Raw genomic sequence first — 21,907 nt, 5'->3', positions numbered from 1 at the left:
ATGCTACTATGGAGTCCTGTGCACTGCACCTTACTACAGAAACAGTGGGGATATGGGCTTTCAAATAGGTGTTCCAATGATTAAAAGCAAGTTTCACAAGCAGCAAGCCATGACTTGGGTTATATATATATCACTTAATTTTGTGCATGCACCAAGCAAACTTTGGATAAGACACACATAAAGTAAAGGCAGCTATATAGCTAAACAGCTAAACAGACTAGATGGCAAACAGAGAGGTTGGGGTAGAGGAGAATTTTGGCTGATAGTAAAACTGTGAGTTTGCATCTGGTAAGTGTTAAGGCTGGACGCAGGTGGTGCTGTGGTCTAAACCACTGAGCCTTTCGGGCTTGCCAATCAAGAGGTTAGTGGTTTGAATCCCCCTGATGGGGTGAGCTCTCGTTGCTCGGCCCCAGCTCCTGCCAACCTAGCAGTTCAAAAGCAAGCAGATAAATAGGTACCGCTCCGGCAGGAAAGTAAACGGCGTTTCTGTGTGCTGCTCTGCTTTTGCCAGAAGCGGCTTAGTCATGCTGGCCGCATGACCCGGAAAAACTGTCTGCGGACAAACACCAGCTCCCTTTGCCTGTAAAACGAGATGAGCGCTGAAACCCTAGAGTCATCTGCGACTGGACTTAACTGTCAGGGGTCCTTTACCTTTAAGTGTTAAAGCAGAATGTGAGCGGAGGTAGCAGACATTCAAATGAGCCTCTTTTAGGTGCTTTGCAGGTACCAGGTTGCACCAAGGCCTGCAGGGAAGAAGGAACATAACAATGGTTTATTCCCATAACAATCAACCATTGTTAAATTCCTTTTTCCCAGCAGCCTTGGTACAACCTGTTTTTAAGATTTATTTAAGCTTACTGTTTAATTAGTTTGATCTTATACAACACTTTTCAATGGTTCTAGAAAACAGTCTACTCAGTTAATGCCGCACATATCATCTATGTCTAGAGGCAGAACTCTAATAACACAGTACTATGCACACATTTACTTAGAAGTTAGGTTCTGCTGTGCTCAATAGGGCTCTCATTGCTTAGAAAGTGTATACAGGATTACAGGCTTGGAACAAGAAAATACACTAATCCTAAATATTTTATTTTTTTGTATTAAAGATTTAAAAACATCTCTGTCCATAATAAAATAGTAGTAATTAGCACCTAAAACTGTAGCAACAATAAGCCTAACTGACACCTCACAGTAAGGTTGATATCTATTATCATGCACACCATAAGCACAACTATGGTGTATCACATAATACAATTGTGCAGAACAAGGAGTAAGTTTAGCAAAATCAACAAAAAAAGTCTCAAGCAAGTTACCCGAAGCTAAAAGAAAAATCTTATAAATATTAATATAAATATGGCAACTAGTTAGATCTTAAGTATGTAAAAATGATGCATCAACATAGTTCCCCAAATTTAAAATCTGCACATCACCTAAGTATCCAGGCAGCTCTGTTTTATATATTTCAGAGAGAGAGAGTAAAAAAGTTAATGAAGAGTGGGAGGAATCTCCCCTGATACAGCTTCTGGGCTATCACTAATGTCAGAATTAAAATTTCTCACCAATTTCTCAACTAAATATTTAGTTTCACAGAAAAACTCTTGTTTATACTAGAGGTTAGGAAAATTCTTTCTACTGTTGTTATAAATGTTATGGCTATCATTGAACTGATGCATCAAAAGGGCCTGAAAGCGTAGTGAAATTAATTTCATTTAGTGTATTTCATACAACACAGAAATTCTCTTTGGAATTCCTTGCCAGAGACTGTTGTAAATAATAAAGATCAACAATGTGAGTGGGATAATTAAGAGAAATAGTCTTAACACACCAGCTGAAGTTCGGAATTCCTGTGGCTCCTAACTAATCTTATCACGGCATACACATTCTTGTTGAGACATAGTTTCTCAAACTTTGGGTGCCACTAGAGAACACAGGAGAGTATGGGCAGACTCAAAACTATTTTGCATGTCTTATTGGTGACAGCATTTTATGAAGTGTGAGTCACACAACTCCAATGGGAGTAGTGAGTGTCTCTGACTATACTGTGCTGTTCCAAATTTCATCAAATTGGAAGATAAAGTGGCAAAAGGAGAGGATATGGAATCAAGTAAATAGTAAAGGAAATGAAAATAAAGGGGAAAGTGGTGAGATCGTACATATAATTGCTTCTAGAAAACTTGCAAACAGTGATTAAACAGATTAATTCCTCACCTGGTCCTGAGCAATATAGGGACTTTACATGTTAGTAGCAACACCTTGGACTTGGCCCAGTAGCAAACTGGCAGCCAGTGTAAACCCGAGAAGCAAGGTGTTATATGCTGGTGACAGCTTGTCCCACAAGTAATCTAGTTGTTACATTTTGCACTAGCTGGAACTTCTGGATCAAGCCCACGCAGAGTTCCACATAGAGTGGAGCAAAGTTTGTGCAGTAATCTAACTGCAGTAATCCAACCTGGGTTACCAATGCATGGGCAACTGTGGCTTATTACTTTCTCTGACAACAGGGTCTCACACAAACTTCCAAATCCTGTATGTAAAACACATGTGAAAAGAATAATGTTTAATAGTACAAAGGTGCCCCATGGTTTGGGTTTCGGGATCAAGCCAGACCATGGACAAGTTGCTACTTGGCATTAATCTCAAATCCATAAATTTGGCTTGGCTACGTCAAAAGAGTACAATCAGTTTGTGAGCTACCTTCTATTCACAAACTACGGGATACAGTCCTCAACCAGTTCCCACTGGTGTACTTTTGGCATTAATTACTGTAAGGGTTTATTACCACTGCCATTGAGTATCACCAGTGACATACCAGCAGCAGTAATAAAGACAAGCAGGGTAAAGTACTATGTAAAATACATATGAAATACTGTCTGGCAGAAAAGTAATAAAACTGAAATAAAAAGCATGGATTTGATGGAAATACAGAATTTGATTTCATAATCTTCTATTTATGCTTGTGGACCGCTGACCAGCCATTGTCTGATCTAGCAAACCTCTTCTTAGCTTCTTATAGCTGATATAGCTTGATATATATGCTTTGAGAAACATCTCCTGAAAAGAACAAGGACTGCCAAGTCCCCCCATAGCAAGTGCACCTAAGCTTTTAATAGCTGCATGGCTTAGTAAGTGATTTTCTTTTAATTCTGCCAGAAATCTTGAAGAAATGGAAGCAACTCCAAGATGCAGTCCTTTTTCCAATTTTTGCACAAGACGATAAATAATATGTCACCATATAGATATTTTTTCCTGTTTCTACCTTTGATGATTTCTACTTAGAAACATTACATTCCTTTTTCATCACATACATTTCCCATGAAACCTGGAAATCTAATATCAACATTTAATTTGCTCACTAATTAGTACACCTGCCTCAAATCAGTAATGGTTTGTGCTGCAATCCGTAGTCTTTAAAAGAAAACAGACAACAACCTACTACTACTACTATTCATAAAATCTCAGGGTGGTTCACCTACATTTTATTTCCTAAGATTATAGCCACCATGGAATCAGTTCCATCAGCAAAGCGATTTACTGTATAGGATAGAGTACTATATACTCATCCCAAAACCAGCATAAAATAAACAAGTTTCATCATAGCTCTACTCAGGGATGGGGGGGGGGGGGGGGACTTTTACAGTACTTTATATTTTATGGATTTTTTTCCATTTCATACATTCTTTTCGTAACCATGTATGGATGCCAAATGCATATAAATATTAGGTGGGTTTAGTAGTTTCAATTTTTTTAGCTTTGTTTACTAAATATAAGTAAAATAATAAATAATCGTAACCTGCACCAGAAAATTTTCCAATTCAAACTTTTCCAGAAAGCCTACATTATTTGTTTGTTTAGCAAAACTGACATGCCACTTGATTTTAAGAAAACATCCAAGTGGTTAACAAAATTATAAAACAAAACAAAATTATTGATTAAAAAAATGGTTAAAAACAGGTATTTTAAAACATTCAAAAGATTATTAAAACCAACAGTAGCTAAAAAGAGATAGAACATACATAACTGCTTCACGTGTGGATACACTTGCCTAAATGTTTTAAGCAGGCAACGAAAAAAGCAAGCAACATCATGGGCTGTTCTATGTTTACTTCCTGCTACTGAATGCAGTTGCTGCACAAATGCACTTTCAAGGTGCACATGCAGCAAAATAATATAAGTCTGTTACATTTATTATATTTATTAGCATTATTAGTTTCATAATTTAGCCTACCGTTCTAACACAGAGGGCCTAGAAGGCAGTCAACAATAATTGTTGAAACAAGACTTATCCTTTTAGAGATATTTATGGGGGGGGTGTCATTTGGATTGGGGGAAATGGGGGGGGGGGGGGCTGGAGGGCAGAGAAGAGAAAGTGGAAGTCTTGTTGTGCAGGTTGATTCCCACCATACAAGCAGACAAATATCATCATTGCTGCCCAATCTGAATACAAAACAAAACTCAAAATCAACAAAATCAGAAGCAGCATAAACGTAACAAAATAAAAAACTCACTGCACTCCAAAGTTATGCAAAAACCAAACACAAATATACAACAGCTCAGAGGGCGGGTTACAACAATGTAAAATTCAGAATAAAAAATAGTTAAACAAATTACAGTCTCAGGAACGTCCTGAAGATGCACAACTCAGGTGTCAAAGGCCTGGGTAAACATTGAGTGTTCACTAAAAGTTGTACAGTGAAGATGTCAGATGCATGTCTGTGGGAAGGTAATTTGTCAACTTATAGGCATTTTGAACATGCAAATTTGAAAAATCTGAGTCTAAATCTTTACTTTTTTTAACTGTCCCCACCTCCATGCTGTTCATGTGGAAAGTAAATAATGACATTTCTGAAATTGTAAAAATATATGCTAAAACTGCATGTACTTCTCTGATACACCAGTGCTAATAAAAAAATAAAAGTTACTGAAAAATTATTGATAGCTATCCACCATCCACCATGTGTGTTCTCCTCACTGCATATCCACAAAACAATTCATCTCTCTTAAGTATGTTACTCCAGAGTCTTCAAAATGTTTACCACAAACTCTGAAGTCTTTCAGATCAATTAGCCAGTGAAAAAAGTTTTAGATTGTTTGTTCTCCCACAAAACATTGTTCTGCTCCTGATTTACCCTATCCACCTATATTTATATATATTATCTATTTAATGAAGGAAGTTACTTGGATCTGCTGATCGTGCTCTACACTACAATGCAAATGTCTTGCTCCCAAAGCAATAAACATTCAGAAATGCGTAAGGGAATCTTTCTACTAATCCTTGATTTTTTCCTAAAAATGTCAGCGCCAACGGTCAAACCAGTAAAAATAAGTGATTTGGGGAGGGGGCTTCAAAACATTGGGGGTGGGCTTAATTCAGAAGCAAGGACTAAGAGCAGGCTGGAGTAAAAAGTTCATGTACTGGGAGGTAGTCAATTAAGTTGTATTCAGTCAGTGTAGACCCACTGAAATTAATGGACCTAACTTAAGTCATGTTCATTCATTTCAATGTTTTCATTCTGAATAAAACTTAGTTTAATACCACCCATGATATATGCAGATACCTACATGTGTAACATCTTACAAAGCAACACGTAATTGGGAAAATTTCATTCTATCCATCTTAAAGATTCATACCTTATCTTTTAGTCAAGTTGTCCTCAATGTTCATGTGCCACACATTATAATAAGAATAATAATAAAATATAAAGGGTAGCAAGAATAAAATATAAAGGGTAGGATCCAGAAAGGTGTGAGTGGAGGCAATTAAGTTGTAGCACTTTTCCATAAGTGCTAGTGGATGCTTTTTACAACCAGGTATCTACAGTTGCGTCACACTCTGAGAAGCCAATGCATGATCTAGCCTGTAGTGTAGAAGTGTATTGCACTTAGACATGTGATGCAATTAAAACAACTAACAACTCACAGTAGATAATAATGACTCACATAATAAACTGCCTAATTTTATTCCATTAAAAGTTTGAGTAAAAATGCTCAGTTTTTACTTAGTGCCTAAAAGAAACTAAAGCAATCACTGAGCCAACATGTTTGGGCAAGGTGCTCTCTAGTTGGGATGTCATTTTAGTACTGGTCATCATCTTTTCTGCAGTCAGGCTAGCTCCCTGAATGCACACCAAGAGAGATGTGGAAAGCACAGCTTAAAAGGCTGTGTTTTCTTGGGTCAGCAGCATGGCTTGGTATATTACACAGGTCCAACAAAATGCAAGGCTGGCAAAAGCCAATATATTTTGAAAGATAATGATAACTTTGCCAACTTTTCTCTTTATTATAAACTTTGCATTTGCTGGAGTATTTCTAGCCTTAGAGTCAGATCTATCTTTCAAAGCAGTATCTAGGAAACATATGGTCTGCAGACTTTAAACCAGCCCCTCAAGCATAAAGGAGAATCTTGCTGGAATCTTAAGAATGTCAGATTTTGTTTTGAGGTGTGCTCCCCCCCCAAAAAAAAATAAAAAATAATGTCATTAGGCCTCATGATTTTGCAGGTAAGCATAACTGAAAGGCTGAGAATCGGGAGGCAAATTATATGCACTACAAATCTATCAGTTTTTCAGATCTCATGCTTTATACGCTTCATAATTCCGAGGACGTAACATCACGATACAAAAAGTTTAAACATAGTGATTCTAGATTGGTTGTGCAATGGAAAACTTAAAATGCCTCAAATGCTTATGAGGATGAAATCCAACAAAGACAACACATTCAAAACTGCATGGCTCAGGAGTCACTTTGAAAGTATACAATGCCCATGAACTCTGTGTGTTGGCATCTAGATACGTATCTGTGACTGCTATCAGATTTTTGTGGCATATGTACAAGAAAAACTGCAGATCAATAGTAAGATGCTCGTTCTAATATATCTCCAAACTGTTTTCTTCACAGTCTTAAAATGAATTTTGGAATAAAAGAGGTTCTGAAACTCAATTTATATTAAAGAGCAGGTCCTGACAACTCACAGCCAGTAATACTGATTCAAGAAAAACCCAGAATACAGACACAAATACACGGACCAAACCTGCTTCTCAGAAAACTCCACACCAGGAAGTAACAGAGTATGTAAGAATGGGTTATTATGCTAACGGTATTTATTCCAATTTATTTTTTACACATTTACACAATTATATATAACTTTTAAAGGAACTCATATTTCTGTAGAACTATAGGATACATAATTTTATGCTAAGAACATGCACCAGAGCTGTAGCCAGAAGATTAAAATTTTAGTAAAAGTATATCTTTTTTAAGCAACTAAGGTAAAGGGCCTCTTCATACATTGCATTTTAAAGTCTATACTTCAATGCACAATTTAAAGAGCAGGAATTTACAGTGAGATACTACTAAATACTTGAAACTATATGTATCATAAGGGAATATTCATCAGTGTGAGCAGGATCAGCTGCAATTTCCCTTGTGGGAAAAGGGCTTGATGCCAGATACTGTTGTACTACCACTCCCATCATGCCTAGTCAGCTTAGACAACGGCCAGGGATGATGGGAGTTGTAGGCTGCCCTAAAGCAATGTGTTTATCCCTCTATCACCTGTGTAGACAAAATGTCACAAAATAACTACAGTTGTACCTTGGTTTTCGAACAGAATGCATTCTGGAAATCTGTTTGACTTCCGAAATGTTCAGAAACCAAGGCACTGCTTCCAATTGGCTGCAGTCGCGTCCTGCAGCCAACTGGAAGCCGCACTGGACATTCAGCTTCCAAGGCAAAGTTTGCAAATCTACTTCCGGGTTTGCGACGTTCGAGTTCCAAGTTGTTCGTGAACTAAGCTGTTCGAAAACCCAAATACGACTGTATTACATTCCCCCCCCCCCCAGAGATTTGTTAATTTCTGTAATTAGACTACTGTAACTGCCTCAAAAAAGTTTCCAAAACCAATAATTAGTCAAGAATGCAACAGATAGCCTTTTGCCATTGGGAGCATCAAAGTGCCACTTTACAAAAGCTGCACTGGTCTCCATTCTATTTCCAAGCAAAATTTAAATTTCCAAGCAGCCTTTAAAACCCTAAATGGCTTGCAACCAATATACTTCAATGACCACCTTCACCCACAGAATCCTGCCCACTCATTATGAACTGTTGGACAGCCTCCACCCTGACCCCTAGCGCTAGCTAAGGCCTGACAGGGTGGAATGCAAAAGTGCATGAAGTTGCACCTAAATTATGAAATTCTGTTTGACCACCTCGTTTGGCCTGTCACAGTCTGCAGTCGACTTTTTCTGGCAAGCACTGTCCTGCCAGGTTAATGGAATGCTATTCACTTTTCCTCCTTTTTTTCCTGTATCACTTTTTCTCTTTTTAATAAAATGTTTAAAAAGTTTATGGATCCTTGTTTTTAAATCATTTTTATCTACTTGCTATCCCCATTTCAGTTTTATTGTTTTTAAAGAACACATAATAACTGCAAGTCTGCATTAGTTTGCAAACTAGCACATAGTTTGGTCCTAAGAACTCACATCACATGATCATTGTGACAATGAATAAAGATTGGGAAGAATGTTAAATGCTGAAATAGCTACATGTACAGGCCTGAAAGAGCCACTTGCTTGGTAACCCGTGGACAGTAATAGTTACCTGCAGGTGACCAGGCAATAAAGCTTTATAAAAAGAATGCTCACATTTAGGTGCTCAATTAGGACCCGCAAACCAGTTAAACTCGAAGAGCATTCGCTGTGGTCATTCTGTCCAGGGTTGAACAGTCCTATCTTCTCCTTTCAAGTTAACTGTGAATGCAAATTTTTACTGCACCTTGATTAAAATTTGCTTGGGACTGATGTCGATGCATGCAGGGAGTAGGGAAATAAAGTTGCTTTATGGCAAATGTTTGGGGCCCATTAGTTAGCTACCTCTAAAGTAGAGTGGTTATAATTAAACCTGCCTATTTCCTTTGAGTTTTATGAAAACAAATCAACTCTGGTCCAAGAACTAGGCAATTAATTTGGCTTACTATTGTGTATATACCCTGCCTTACGTATATACTCCTGGAAGTTATATAAGATTATCTCTCATACAGGCACAGACTAGAGCCAGACCTGCTTATCTTAAGTTTCTCCCAAGGTTTCTGCTTCATGAGTTTTCAGGTCATACAAATACATCAGATGCAGTATGCCCACTACACCAGTAAAATATCAGAAACTATAGATGGCACACTGTAAGTGTATTCACTTGTGCAAATGTTTAGAACTAAAGTATTAAAGCCATTATAGAGCTCACTGTAAACTCCCTAGAAGACCTGTAATGTTGTTTTGCACTGGTGTTTTTTTTTAATCTGTAAAAGAAAATAACACTTCAGTGTTTCTATCTGTTAATAGCTTACTGTAGGAATGAATCCAGTTGGAGTCCATCCACTGATGGACTCTGATCCAGCTGGATTTTCCATTGGCAAAATAAGAAACAAAGCAATATTTCTCTCTGTACCATCCCACAATACCTCCTACTGTGTTGCAAAGGGTACCCCAACCATCTAGAACAGATTTTGGAGGGCTGGGGAAAGGTGGAAGGGATTGCTGAAGGTCACCTCAAATCCCTGTCCTGCTGACAGATATCTGTATTGGTTCTAAGAGCCTTCTGTCAGTCAACAGAGGGATACCAATTGGATGCAACAGTCATTAAAGAAAAATAGACCATAGATTTGAATCCAGACATAGTAGTAGTTGAAATAGGCCTACTGGGTGGTATTCAAGTAAGTTTTACTCAAAGTAGACTGACTGAGATTACAGGACGTAATTTCACTAGTAAAACTTAGTTGAATACCATATATTGAACACAATTCTCTTGATTTCAATGGGTCTACTCCAAATGACTGTGTCTGGGTCAAACCCATTTCATACAAGAAAATATATCTACAGGGCTAAATGGCTAAATAAATTAACTAGAAAGATTCTCAAATATACAATGAATTGTTTAAATCAAGCCAAGTCACACATTTAAGTAGCAATAGTTCCTTACTAGTGATGAAAATCTGGGAGCAATTAGATCACAGAATTGACAGCAATGATACAACGCAATAAAGTAAGCAAACGGAAAATGACCAAATGAATATCAAAAGTTCTGTACATTGAAAGGGAACTGGATATCACTAATATAGGTTTAGGAAATAAACTGCAATAATATAGCGTTTTTCCCTATGTATTGAATGATATGTAAAACAGGAATTATGAGTTTATTTTTGTTAGTTGATTATAATGGGTAGAGAATTATATACAAAGATGTTGTATTCTATATGTTTTATAATAAAAATCAGAGGGGAAATGAGCAAAAGTTAAAAATACACATACATTTGTTTCACCTCAGCCACTATATGTGCACAAATAACAAACACTAGAAAATAAATATAAATAATTCTTATATGGTTTGCGCATATATAAATCATTATAAAATGATTTATACAAATCTCTGATGAAACACTTTGCATCGTAGGTATCAAATGTTCAGTTACAAGGCCCAACAAACTATACAGCAGAAGAGCACAATTCTCTATTTTACTTTGGCAATACAATACGTAATACAAGGAGATAAAAGCCTATTTTCAAATGTATTTTTTAAAGCTGCTTTCAGACATCTGGAAAATTATCCTAAATTAGTCTAAATATGGATTTCCTCCGGGTCAACTCCGTGATGTCTAAAAGCAATTGTCCTTTGATTCATCTCAGGGCATTTACTTTCTAACCCTAGGGGTCATTCTGAAACAGAACGAAGCTTTTCAAGTAACTGCTCTGTACTTGCAAACTCCTGTAATAACCTAGATATGGAATCTTCATTCTTTTTACACTCAGGAGCTTCTGCTGACTTACAATGAAGTTGCTCAATAAATTGAGCACAAAAGGCCTACAGCAGGACAATGACAAATTAAGTCAGTTATTAGCAAAGTTCACCTTTGAAGCTTTCAGAACTACCGTATTGACAGCCGGAAGAGGGTTTGGACACAAGTCTTACATGACCTAAAATCTCACCATTCTCTTCTCTGTTACAGCTTAAACTATCATTTGCTTAAATAGTTACGCATCAAAGATGCCTGAGGGTCCATTTATTGATTTTAGTGTTATACCCACCTACACCAATATCTGCAGATATTATTTATGCATTTATGCCCATGGGACATAATCTAGAAAAGTAAGATACACCAGAATCCCATAGAGTTCTATAAGATTTCCTTCAAAGGAAATGTACATAGGAAACCAACTTTATTTACTTAACTGTACTAAATATCACTGATTTCAGTGAGACAAGCCTCATTTGCTCTGGTTTCCACCCGTGAAGAGCCATAAGAGTCATAAAAATATGCCCGCCTGATGTTTGCCTACACATTCGGTAAAGCACAAATCTGAAGTACAGATTTGGAGGTGCAGGACCATGAAACTACTGCACTTCCTTTTAAAATGTAACAATATTGACAGGTTTAAGGTAAGCAACCTGTTTGATTAAAGTTGTTGCTAATTCGATTTATACCTCCCTTTATCAAAAGAACACATTTTATGGAGCACAATAATGATCAACAGAATAGTAATAATAATATTAATAGCAGTAACAACAACAGCCCCCACCGGCAGCTTTAACAGGCCGTAATTATTTTATGGCCAAAGGCCTGGGTAAAGAGGAATGAATGTTTTAGCCTGATGCCTAATGATATGTAATGATGGTACCAGGAGAACGTCTCTGGGGAGAGCATTCTACAGATGGGGAGCTACCACCGAAAAGACCCACTCTCGTGATGCCACCCTCCGAACCTCTTCGGGAGAAGCAACATGGAGAAGCACATTGGATGACAAGTGCAGGGTCCAGGGCAGTTCATATGGGAAGAGGCAATTCTTAAGGTACTGAGGGTATGAGACATGTAAGGCTTTATATGTCAACACAAGCACTTTGAATTTGGCCCAGAAACTAACTGCCAGCCCATGTAGTCAGGGGGCAGGATTGGAACATATGCTCAAACCGTCTTGCCCCTGTGAGTAACCTGGCTGCTGAATTCTGCACCAGCTGAAGTTTCAGAACCGACTTCAGAAGCAGCCCCACATATAATGCATTGCAGTAATCCAGACATGGAGAATCTTCTGAGGCTTTGCATGGCTATCATATCTGGGAGCAATAGTGGACAAGCTGAATATGTGCCTATAGACCCCAGAAACAGGAAACACAGTTTTTCCAGCAGTGGAGCTACTGTTCCCTTTCAGGATGCCTGCTTACAGGCGTTCAAAAGGTAGAATGACAACAAAGTGCAAAGGATAAGTGCAGTCAGCTATACAACACTCATCTATAAGCAAGTAGCTCAAAAGTGTCTGGATGACAGCTATCAGAGACCACTGCATTATACAAATAAGTATCATAATATATATGTTATGTTATATAGATATATGTTAATATATATAATATAATATTATATGTTAATATATAAGTATCATAATATATATGAAAAGCTATTAATAATGCTCAATCTAATTGAGGAGTTCATAAAGTTCCAAAATGATAAATTATAGCTCTCTGAAGAACAGATGGGATAGAATGGAATGCAGGAAAGCAAAATGCAAAACAGTTTGAAGAACTCTGGGTATGCAAGAGTAATAATACCTGCCAAGCCTCAAGACATTTTACCCAATGATGCCTAAAGCATGGACATGACATGTTACTTTAAAACAATCAGCAATATTCCAAATTTTGTTGAAGAAACATACCGGATTTGAGTTTATACACTAGTTGAATTAAATACCAGTTTGCTAAGTGCTGGAACAATACCAGAGTGAATAAAATGAATAAGTTAGCTAAAGAACACTACTTTCAAATCTAGAAGATATTACCAATACAACATACAGCTTATTACCAAAGTTTACTGCAACGATAAAGGAAAGATAGTTTGAATTCTACTATTTTGTTCACTGTTCTTGCTCTGTCCCATGGAAAACTGGTGTCATTGGGAAAGATCTATTTACGTTAGACTGTTATGATATTGGTGTGTTCTATAGCACTGCCCCTTATGTACATTCTTCCTGTGTGTAGTTTTTGCGGTTTAAATATCTCTACTCGTGCTGATGTGTTATGTTTGCAACATTCCACCAGAACAAGGAAGGATCCTGGTCCTGTCCACAGAGATATATTTTCACTTGGTGCCATTAACTTCAATGTTTCATTTGTACCATCTTATCTTCTCCATCCATATCATAGTTATGCACTGCCTAGCAATGCTCAAAAGGAAAATATTGCACTAGTATACATAGATGGCTTCACCAGTGGAACCCATTTTTTATATAGTACTGTGCTGGTATAAAAGGCCCCTGCAATCTTCCCTATCCACTTTCAGTCTTGCAGAACATGCTGCCTTTTAAATATGTGAAGCAGCTGGAAAACAGTAAGGTTATTGCTCTCCTCCGTCCATATCCAGTAAAACAAAAAACTATACATTATTTTCTACTGATTCCATTTATTCCATTGACTGCCTGTGATCCCTGCAGCTCTTTCATATGCGCAACGGACACAGGATTATTATCAGATTTAGGAGTTTAGAGGCAAAGCAAGCTCTGCATGGGCCAGTGAGAACACAAAGCAACAGGCTCCTGGGCTCAGTATGAGAGAAGAGTGGTGTTGACTCAAGCAACAAGTTGCTCAGAATAAAGAGCCAGAGTCTGAGATGTAACTCCATTGGACTCTCGTGTTGCCCAAAGGCTGCTTCAGCTTCTTCTGGCCTATAAGCACTAGTGGTACCAAAGCACAAGCCCCTCCTCTGACAAAGCTGCCATAGTAGTAGCATACATAGTCCCGGGTTTGAATTCCTGGCACTTCACATAACAAATGCATATTTGCCAAAATGCTGGCCCACAAGAGGACAAGGAAAGCCCAACCTTCTTTTTAAAAGTATAAAACTTCACAAACTGTTTTACATTATCTTATGTTTGACTCCTTTCTTTATGATTTGTTGAAATGAACTCATTAACCTGCTAGTTTATCCAGTTTCGTTAAGTCTGACTACTGAGTGTAACCCTGGCTCTTAAGAGGTGTGAAAGAGCTCTCCTGTTAAGACTGTCAAAGGAATTCATTACTGAGGGGGCAGAATGGCTTTGTGTACAAAGCCCAATCTTTTAAAGATTTTTAGCAGATTTGCTAATAGACTTGAACTGTAATGGATTTTAATACTTGAGTGACATGTATTCCACCACCCTGATATCCGATGGGCACAAGATCAGGGACACTTTCCCCAATGAAATTAATAATGCAGTCCTATGCATACTTAACTGGTAAAATCAGCCAAATAAACATATATAAAATCAACCTGCACATTTCTTAACTATGTTCTCATGTCCCTTTGATTTCAGTGGAGCTTAAGCATGCCTAACGCTCTTTGGATTGAACCCAGTGGCTTCAAGCCTACACAGATTCATGTCCATTTATCCAACTGGAACAGCATGTAAAAGTTGTCAGGATCAGAGCCAACACTTGGGATTTATCTGTAGATTTTGCTATTAAAGTGTACTTAAAACCTAATGTATTAGACAAATATATTTAGAAAGAAACTATATTCAAACACTAAAAAGCTCAACAGAGTATGTACAAAGTTGAAGAAAATTCAGTTTTTAGACACTTCTATTATGTTTCCAAGTAAATTACTTCAGTGCTTTCTTTCAAGGATATTCAATTATTCTTTTCTTTTTATATGGACTTTTTAACATGTTGTAGCTTTAATCATCATTTTTAGGTTCCGGTGACACTTTTAACATTACTCAGAGCCGCTCTCCAACAACAGAAAGAAACTTTAAGCTGTCTCTTTATAAAGTTTTATGACAGCCACACATAATTTAGGATACATAATAATCAGAAGTATACGTATCCCTTTAGCATGGCAATCAAGAGCTAGACAGTACACATATAATCATTTTCAGTGCTAAGCCAGTCCTCTCTGAAAACTTCACTAACACAACAGTGAGGAAAAGAGGGAAAACGCACACAGAAAAAAAAACAGCCTTCCCCATTATAAAACCCCACCAAACTTCAAGCAAAGAATCTAATTATATACTGCAGGATTATTTAAACATCCAGTTTGAGTTTTATATATTGATTAAATCTAATCTACTGTTGGTAATAACAACAGTTAGCATGTACATAGCACTTTGTGTTCAAAGTATTTCATATACATTATCTTGCTGCAACACTTACAACCAACCCTGTAAGGCAGGTCATCTCCCTATTTCCAAAGGAAGACAATAGCTACCCTAGGAGTAGTGAGAGGAAAGATCCCTGATATGTAACTTAGTCTCTTTGCCACTAAGCTACACCAGAGTACAGTCGTACCTTGGTTTTCGAACAGCTTAGTTCTTGAGCATTTTGGCTCCCGAACACCGCAAACCTGGAGGTGACTGTTCCAGTTTGCGAACTATTTTTGGAAGCCGAACATCCAACGGGGCTTCCGCAGCTTCCGACTGACTTCCAAGGTACAACTGTATGTGGTATTATTACCGTTAGTGGTGAGGTGTACAGATTAAACCCTTGCTCCTTCACATAAACACTTCAGTCCCCATAGGTTTTAATAAGCAAGGGTAGTAGTCAACAATAGTCCTACTCAGAGTCAATCTACTGCAGTAAATGGACGTGCCTAACCTAACTTTAGATGGGTTTAGGACTACCCCAAGTTTCTATGAACTTTTCCTACTTTTGACCCAACTGAACTATAACATACGAAGTAGTTTTCCAAGAAGAGTAACATTTTTTTTAAGTCAGCATTTTAGGACACAAGATACAACTTACATTCCTGTGAATTCAGTGAGTTAATAACTGAGGTTTGAAGAAAACTATCTTTGCTAGGAAATGTGAAGCCTTGGGCAAGGGAAGTGGGAGTACAGCTTTCCTTTCTCCTAACTTCTAACAAGGCATGCAATCTCGTACTCTATGATTGGAATGTCAACACAGAGAGGCTGCAGTAGTTCCAGTGTGAGGCAGTCACCCATTCCATGCTCTCGTTAGGGATTCTCAATGATCAAGGTTATCTGGAGTAATTCTTGAGCCTGTAAACTTGAAATAGACCCCACTGTTTCTACCTCTGAATACCTATTTCTGGAATACAGCTACTAATCACCAATTCTTATGAACACTGAATATAAAACATAAACCATTATACTCCCCACCACCACCATTAATTACATGTTTCTGTTGTAAGTCATAGGATAGTTCTGCTTTGTTTTGCACTATTAGTGCATAAATACAGCATAGTGTAATCATTAGGTTCAAACAGAAAAGCCTTTGGACAGTCACTCATTATTCTAAAGTTATATTTTGCTGGCTATAATCTTCTTTTGAACACAATAGATCTACATAATTCAAAATTCCCCTAAAACATCTACAGCTGTAAAAAAAATATTGTGCAAATAGTGACAATTTAATAGCTATTTAATTGACCTAAATTAATGACTGCAGAAAAATAAATAGAAGGAAAGAGGAATTTCCAAAGAAAAGTGATACAACACCGAGGCTGCTATCCTATACCTGGGATTAATACTTTCCTGGGATTAATCCTCCCTAAATTTTAATGGAGTAGACAGGTATAAATTTGTGCTGAGAATGTCTTAAATGTTAAAGTCATATGGATGTCGTTCCCAACTCCTTGAAGATGCTTCCAGAATATTGAGTTTAGATTTAACTCTTAGGTTTGGACAGTGTTTATAAACCCTGTTGCATCTCTCAAAAAAACTACATCTTCTGTTATAAAATATTACTTGCAATTTTTAGGTTCCCCTCCCCATTAAAACTATTCAGCTTAGTGAAACGAATATTGAGAGCCCAGCGTGGGCATTTTTACATGCTAATTTCCTGATTAACAAACCCCACATACCAACACAGCCCCCCTATTCCCCACAAACACTGCATGCTGTCACATTTCCTGATTGTGTCTAAATAAAACATGTTCTCTAAGAAATCTAAAAACTGAACAAGCACCTTACATCTGAATGTAAGAGACAGGTAGCCAGTATCTCACTAACATCAATCTTGTTCTGTGTGTGTACAGTTTACATACTTACCCAGGAAGGCAAATGGAAATTACAGGCAGAGGAAAATGAAGCTGTCTCCAAGCCTTTGTCATGTGATAGTGACCTATAAAGTATCAAATAGAGGCATATCATCAGCACATCATGATTTTACAATATTGCAGCTGGCCCAAAACTGCAGCAAGGCTAGAGGGATCCCAAAATTGCAACTTACTTTTGTCCCCCTTTGTACCCACCCAACAGTAAGTTCTTATTAAAATATGAAGCAATTTTGTGCCGCCAGAAGGAAAACACACAAACACACAAAACTGTCAAGTTTAAACTGCAAACAAAACCAGCAGAGTGTTTATAAAGTACACTGGGAGTGAACAAGTGAAAGAAATTGTATGGGGAATTCATCACTAGGGCAGCCCCCCCCCCCATTAAACAGCACACCCAAGATGGCAAATACAGAGAAATTTGAACTCAAATTGCAAATGGGAATCAAACAGGAAGGAAGCCCCTCGATGTGCACATGTAATCGGTTAGTCAGTTTCGTGGATGAATTTAAGCAACATCATCACCGTTCTCCAAAACAAAATCTGAGACCCAGACTGCAGGTCTACACGAGACGTTGCAACATAGTTTCAGGTAGTCCCTATTTCCCGATCCCTCTTGATAAGATCCCCCTCCCACCTCCTTTCGCCATCGCAATCCAAAGAGAGAGAAATATTATATAGACCTGACTTCCTCCAGCACACGGGGAAAGAGAGCATTCGCCTGCAAGCCACCCCCACCCGGCCAGCCACCTACCCCACCATGCAAAGTGTAGGCAGGGCCACTGGGGTCTGGGGGTGAAAGCGAAGGTTGTTAAACATGGAGTGTCGCGAGGAAGATAAAGCAAGCCCAGAGCTTTCCCTTCTTCTTTCTGGTCAGCATCAAGTTTGCATCTTAGTTACAAAATGTCGATCTTAAAGGCTGACAAGACACAGGGAGGGAGAAAGAGAGAGAGTCCATCTTGCGGGGTGGTGGGGGGGGAGAGTGTTGCTGGAAGGAGCCAGGAGCAATAATATAACGTAAGAAAGAAAGAAAATCTCAAACCTCCCCAGGGGAAAAGTCTGCACAACACCTTGTAGGAGAGCCTGGAGCAGAAGAAGGCAGCCGGAGAAGCGGGCGCCGGGGAAAGTGGGGGGCTGCTGCCGGATCTCCCCCCACTCCTCCTCCTCCACACCCTTTGCCTCCCCAGCGAGATTCGGTGAATCAGACTGGCAGCAAACACCTCCCTGCTGCTGCTGCCGCCGCCGCCGCCACTGCTCCCCTCCTCCTCCCCGCGGGCCCGAGCTATGATCCCGCGGCTGCTGCCACCGGGAAAGAGGAGGAGGTGCTGCTGCTGCTGCTGCTGCTGCTGGAGCCACATGGAAGCCCAGAATCCTTGTGGCTGCTCCATCTCCAGCGTGTTAGGGGCGAAGAAGAAGGGGGGACCAGCACCAAGAGAGTGGGTGTCTGGGTGGGTGGCAAGCTGCCCCCCTCGGCCTCACCCGTGCACGGAGCCGGGGATCTGAACGTGTCATGAGCAGGACAGGCAATGGTTTCAGAGCCCCAGGCCAAGTGACCATCCTCCGCGGCAGCCTGCTCCCCCACCACCACCACCACGCTCGCCTCTCTCTCTTGACAAACTTTCCGACAAGATCCACCCGCGAGAAGTCGCTAATTTCCCCCCCTCGCACTTTTCGGGGTGCTGGGGACGACGGCGGCGGCGGGAAGGGGGGGGGGGGGGAGAGAAACGGAAATAACCCCAGAAGACCAAACGCAGCTCGCAACAAGAGTGGCCGCGAACCGGGTATTTGCTTTAACTCTCTTCCAGATCCCCCCCCCCAACCCGCCAGGGCGCTTTCTTTCCGCCTCCCTCCCCACCACGACAGAAAAGGAAAGCGCTGGATTGGGGGGGGGGTGAAGGGAGAGAATAGCTTGCCTATGGCTCTCCGCTCGCTCTCCTCCCCCCACCCCCCGCTCTCTGTCGTACATGTTGTCTCAGCTTCTTTTTGCATCGTTTCATTTTACCTTCCTCATTCAGCGGCAGCGGATTGTTCACAGAGATATTCCGAACGCAAACCTCCTCCTGCTTTCCAGATCCCAGGATTAACGAGACGTTTCTGTTTTGCTCACCCCACCTCCCTGGCAAAAAAAAAAATAAAAAAATGCGCGTTGGTTTTGGGTTTTTTTTTCTGTTTCTCAAAAAGCTCCTATGCCGGATCCAGCCATGCAAGTTTTCATACATTCGCAAATAAAACAGAGAGGAAGGAGAGCGAACGAGGGGAGGGCTGGTGAAGGAAGAAGGAGCGTCTGATTTCTGTAATTTACCAGCGACCCGATCTCGCAGCACAGCAAATAACAGTTCGACACCCATCTGCCGGCTGGTGGCTCCGTAACCCCCCCGGAAGACACGCGTCCCCCTCCCTGTGCAAACGACCTGCAAGTTTTCTGTCATCGCGACCACCCGGTGTCACAACTTACCTTCAGAAACAGGACTTTAAACTGCCAAGGCCTTCCTCTCCCCCCGCTTCCCCTCGCAGCCTCGCTCTCTCTCCACCTTAAACTTATTGACACAACATAATCCCACATTCATGCAAAATCCTGACACAGCCTCTCTCCTCCTCCGTCCGTCCCTCCCCCCCCCCATCTCTTTTATTCTTCCTTGCTCCCGGCTTGCACTATCACTTTTTTATATATTTATATATATATATATAAAATCTCTCCCACCCACCCCCCTTTAAAAAAAAAAACACTAACAAAACTCCCCTCTAATAATTGCACATTTTGATGTTGTTGTTTGTGTGGAAGGAAGCAGGAGGAGGGAAGGAGGGAGGGAAAGTGCCTTGCAAGACATGATCCTCTCTCTCTCTCTCTACCGGAAAACGAACGATTCCCAACTCTCGAAGCCCGAGCAACTGAGCCCCGTTTGTCGGAGGGGCTGCGGGGGGTGGGTGTGCTTCCCACTGCACCCCCTTACCCTGCCCTCGCCCACAGTGACACAAAACACGAGCCGCCGCCGCCGCCGCCGCCGCGCAACACAAATAAATCAACGCACCGACGACATCGTCGCCCCCTCCCCCTCTTACAATGAACTTTCGTTTCTCGCTGCCCCTGTCAAAGAGACACAAACACGCGGGGGAAGGGATGCGTGGGGGTGGGGGGTGGGTTGTTTCGAATCCCTCCTGTGGGAGTCCCGGTTATTCTATTTCCCGGCCCACCGTTGCTGCTGCTGCTGCTGCTGCTCTTGCCTCCGTGCGGTGGTGAGGTTTCCAACGCAGCCTGGCACTGGCTGGCCTACCCTTGGGTTGGTGCTGCTCTTTTCCCTCGCTCGCTCTCCCTTTCCTGCTAAATGCATTGCATAGCATTGCAACTCACCTCTTTCCTCCGCCTCTCTTCATATCCTCTCTCTCTCTCTCTCTCTCTCCCCCCCCCACCTTCTCCCAGCGCCCCACAACCACCACTCCTGCCCTATATAATCTAGAGAGCCCTAGAGCTGCGGCTTCCCCTCGCGCAAGGGCTGCGAAGAAGCCCACCCCTGACCTTCTCTCTCTCGCCTCGACCCTCCCCATCCAAAGTTTGAGGCAGGAAAAGTGAACGGGGATGGTGGGCAGCGGGGACGCCGAGAGGTCTGCGCCTGCCTTCTCAGGGAGTCCACCCTGCTGCCGGTTGAGGAGGAGTCCTTGGGGGCTGCTGCCCCCATGCTTTTAAGTGAGTAATAATAGAAAGGGAAGTGTTGGGAAAGGGGAGCCCCTTCCTCCTGGCTCGGGGTGGAGAGAGGGAGGGGAGGCTGCTGGCTGCACTTACCTCCGACTGTGTGCCCGTGTGTGTGTGAATGAGTGTCTGTTGAGTGTTGGCGGCCGTGGCCAGTCAGTGTTTCTTTATGTGAAAGTGAGGAGAGAGAGAGAAGAGCAGCTCTCAAGCAGAGCCCACACTGTACACTGTTTCCCCCACATATACAGTACATTGCAAAGCCGGGGAGAAGACCGAAAACATTCGTTTTTTATATAAGGCAGCCTGCCATTGGCTCGCGGGGCTGAGGGGCAGGTTGGCCAGCCATACAGCTCGCCTGTTACACCCGAAGAGAAACGCACGCAACCACACACACACTCCCTCTCTCTCTCTCTCTCTCTCCCGCTCACATGCACACACTGGCGAGCGCGTGCACAAACTCACACGCCCGCAGAAAAAAAATATTATCGCGTATTTGTTAAAAACAAAAACAAAAAACCCGGCGTTTCGGGACCTGTAGGCAGCTTTTTCTTTTCTTGGTCAGGTGGAGGGAGGGCAGGTAGAAGGGAAGAGCAAAGTAGCGAGGGGAGGGGGAAGCAGCCGCGCCGGTGCATAAAAAAGAAGAAAAAACATGCCCGAAACTGGTGTCCATTAACTGACATGGGAGGTTTCCTGTGGTCATAAACTCCCAACTCCGCTGGGCGCCGAAGTGGGGCGCTTGCTCGCCCGGTGTGTAGAGCCCCGCGGAAAAGCAGGGCTTTGTGTGACGATTTGCCAAGGGGAGCTGGCAGACAGTTGCCACGGGGCAGGATTTCAGTGGCTGGTGGTGATCTGGCTGTTTAGCTGGGCTGATCTCACGGAGAGGCCAAGAATACCTTACAGAGAAGAAGTTCGCAGCGCCCGGAAAAAAAAATGCCTTTCAGGGGCGCTGCCCAACTGAGAGATCAATACTTTTAGCTACACAAAAGTCTGCCCAGTGACGGGGACGGGGGACGGTGCGAAATACTGATTTTACTGGCTGATCATTTCCCAAAATCTCTCTCAGTCAACAACAGTGCAGCAGCACGATTCTAGGGAGGGCTGGTGATCCACAACAGGGACCTAAAACAGTATTGACTTCATATTGAGATGCTCTCTTTAAATTATTACTTGAGTGGATGGATGGCTTTAATAAAACAGCA

At 41.1% G+C, this 21,907-nt stretch overlaps 1 protein-coding gene across 7 annotated transcripts in view; it reads right to left on the bottom strand.

Annotated features, from left to right (window-relative positions):
* BBX (BBX high mobility group box domain containing) overlaps positions 1-20,919 on the bottom strand; it is a 124,800-nt gene extending 103,881 nt beyond the window's left edge. For 3 of the 7 annotated variants that reach the window (XM_079974369.1, XM_079974366.1, XM_079974368.1), the window contains exons 1-3: positions 19,479-19,626; positions 19,026-19,139; positions 17,019-17,091 (exon numbers count right to left, since the gene is read on the bottom strand). Coding sequence is in view for 1 of the 7 variants with exons in the window: in XM_079974365.1 (XP_079830491.1) it covers positions 19,026-19,034 (9 nt within the window). In the remaining 6 variants the exon portion in view is untranslated. Of the gene's footprint in view, positions 1-17,018; positions 17,092-18,093; positions 18,187-19,025; positions 19,140-19,478; positions 19,627-20,801 lie in introns of those variants that run through there. The other 4 variants (XM_079974367.1, XM_079974371.1, XM_079974365.1 and 1 more) reach the window with 3 other exon arrangements.
* Positions 20,920-21,907: the final 988 nt, after the last annotated feature.

Source organism: Podarcis cretensis (assembly GCF_951804945.1).
Source record: "Podarcis cretensis genome assembly, chromosome: 4".
Classification (NCBI taxonomy): Eukaryota; Metazoa; Chordata; class Lepidosauria; order Squamata; family Lacertidae; genus Podarcis; species Podarcis cretensis.
The sequence above is the reverse complement of the archived record's forward strand: the minus strand, read 5'-3'. Positions and strand labels throughout refer to the sequence as shown.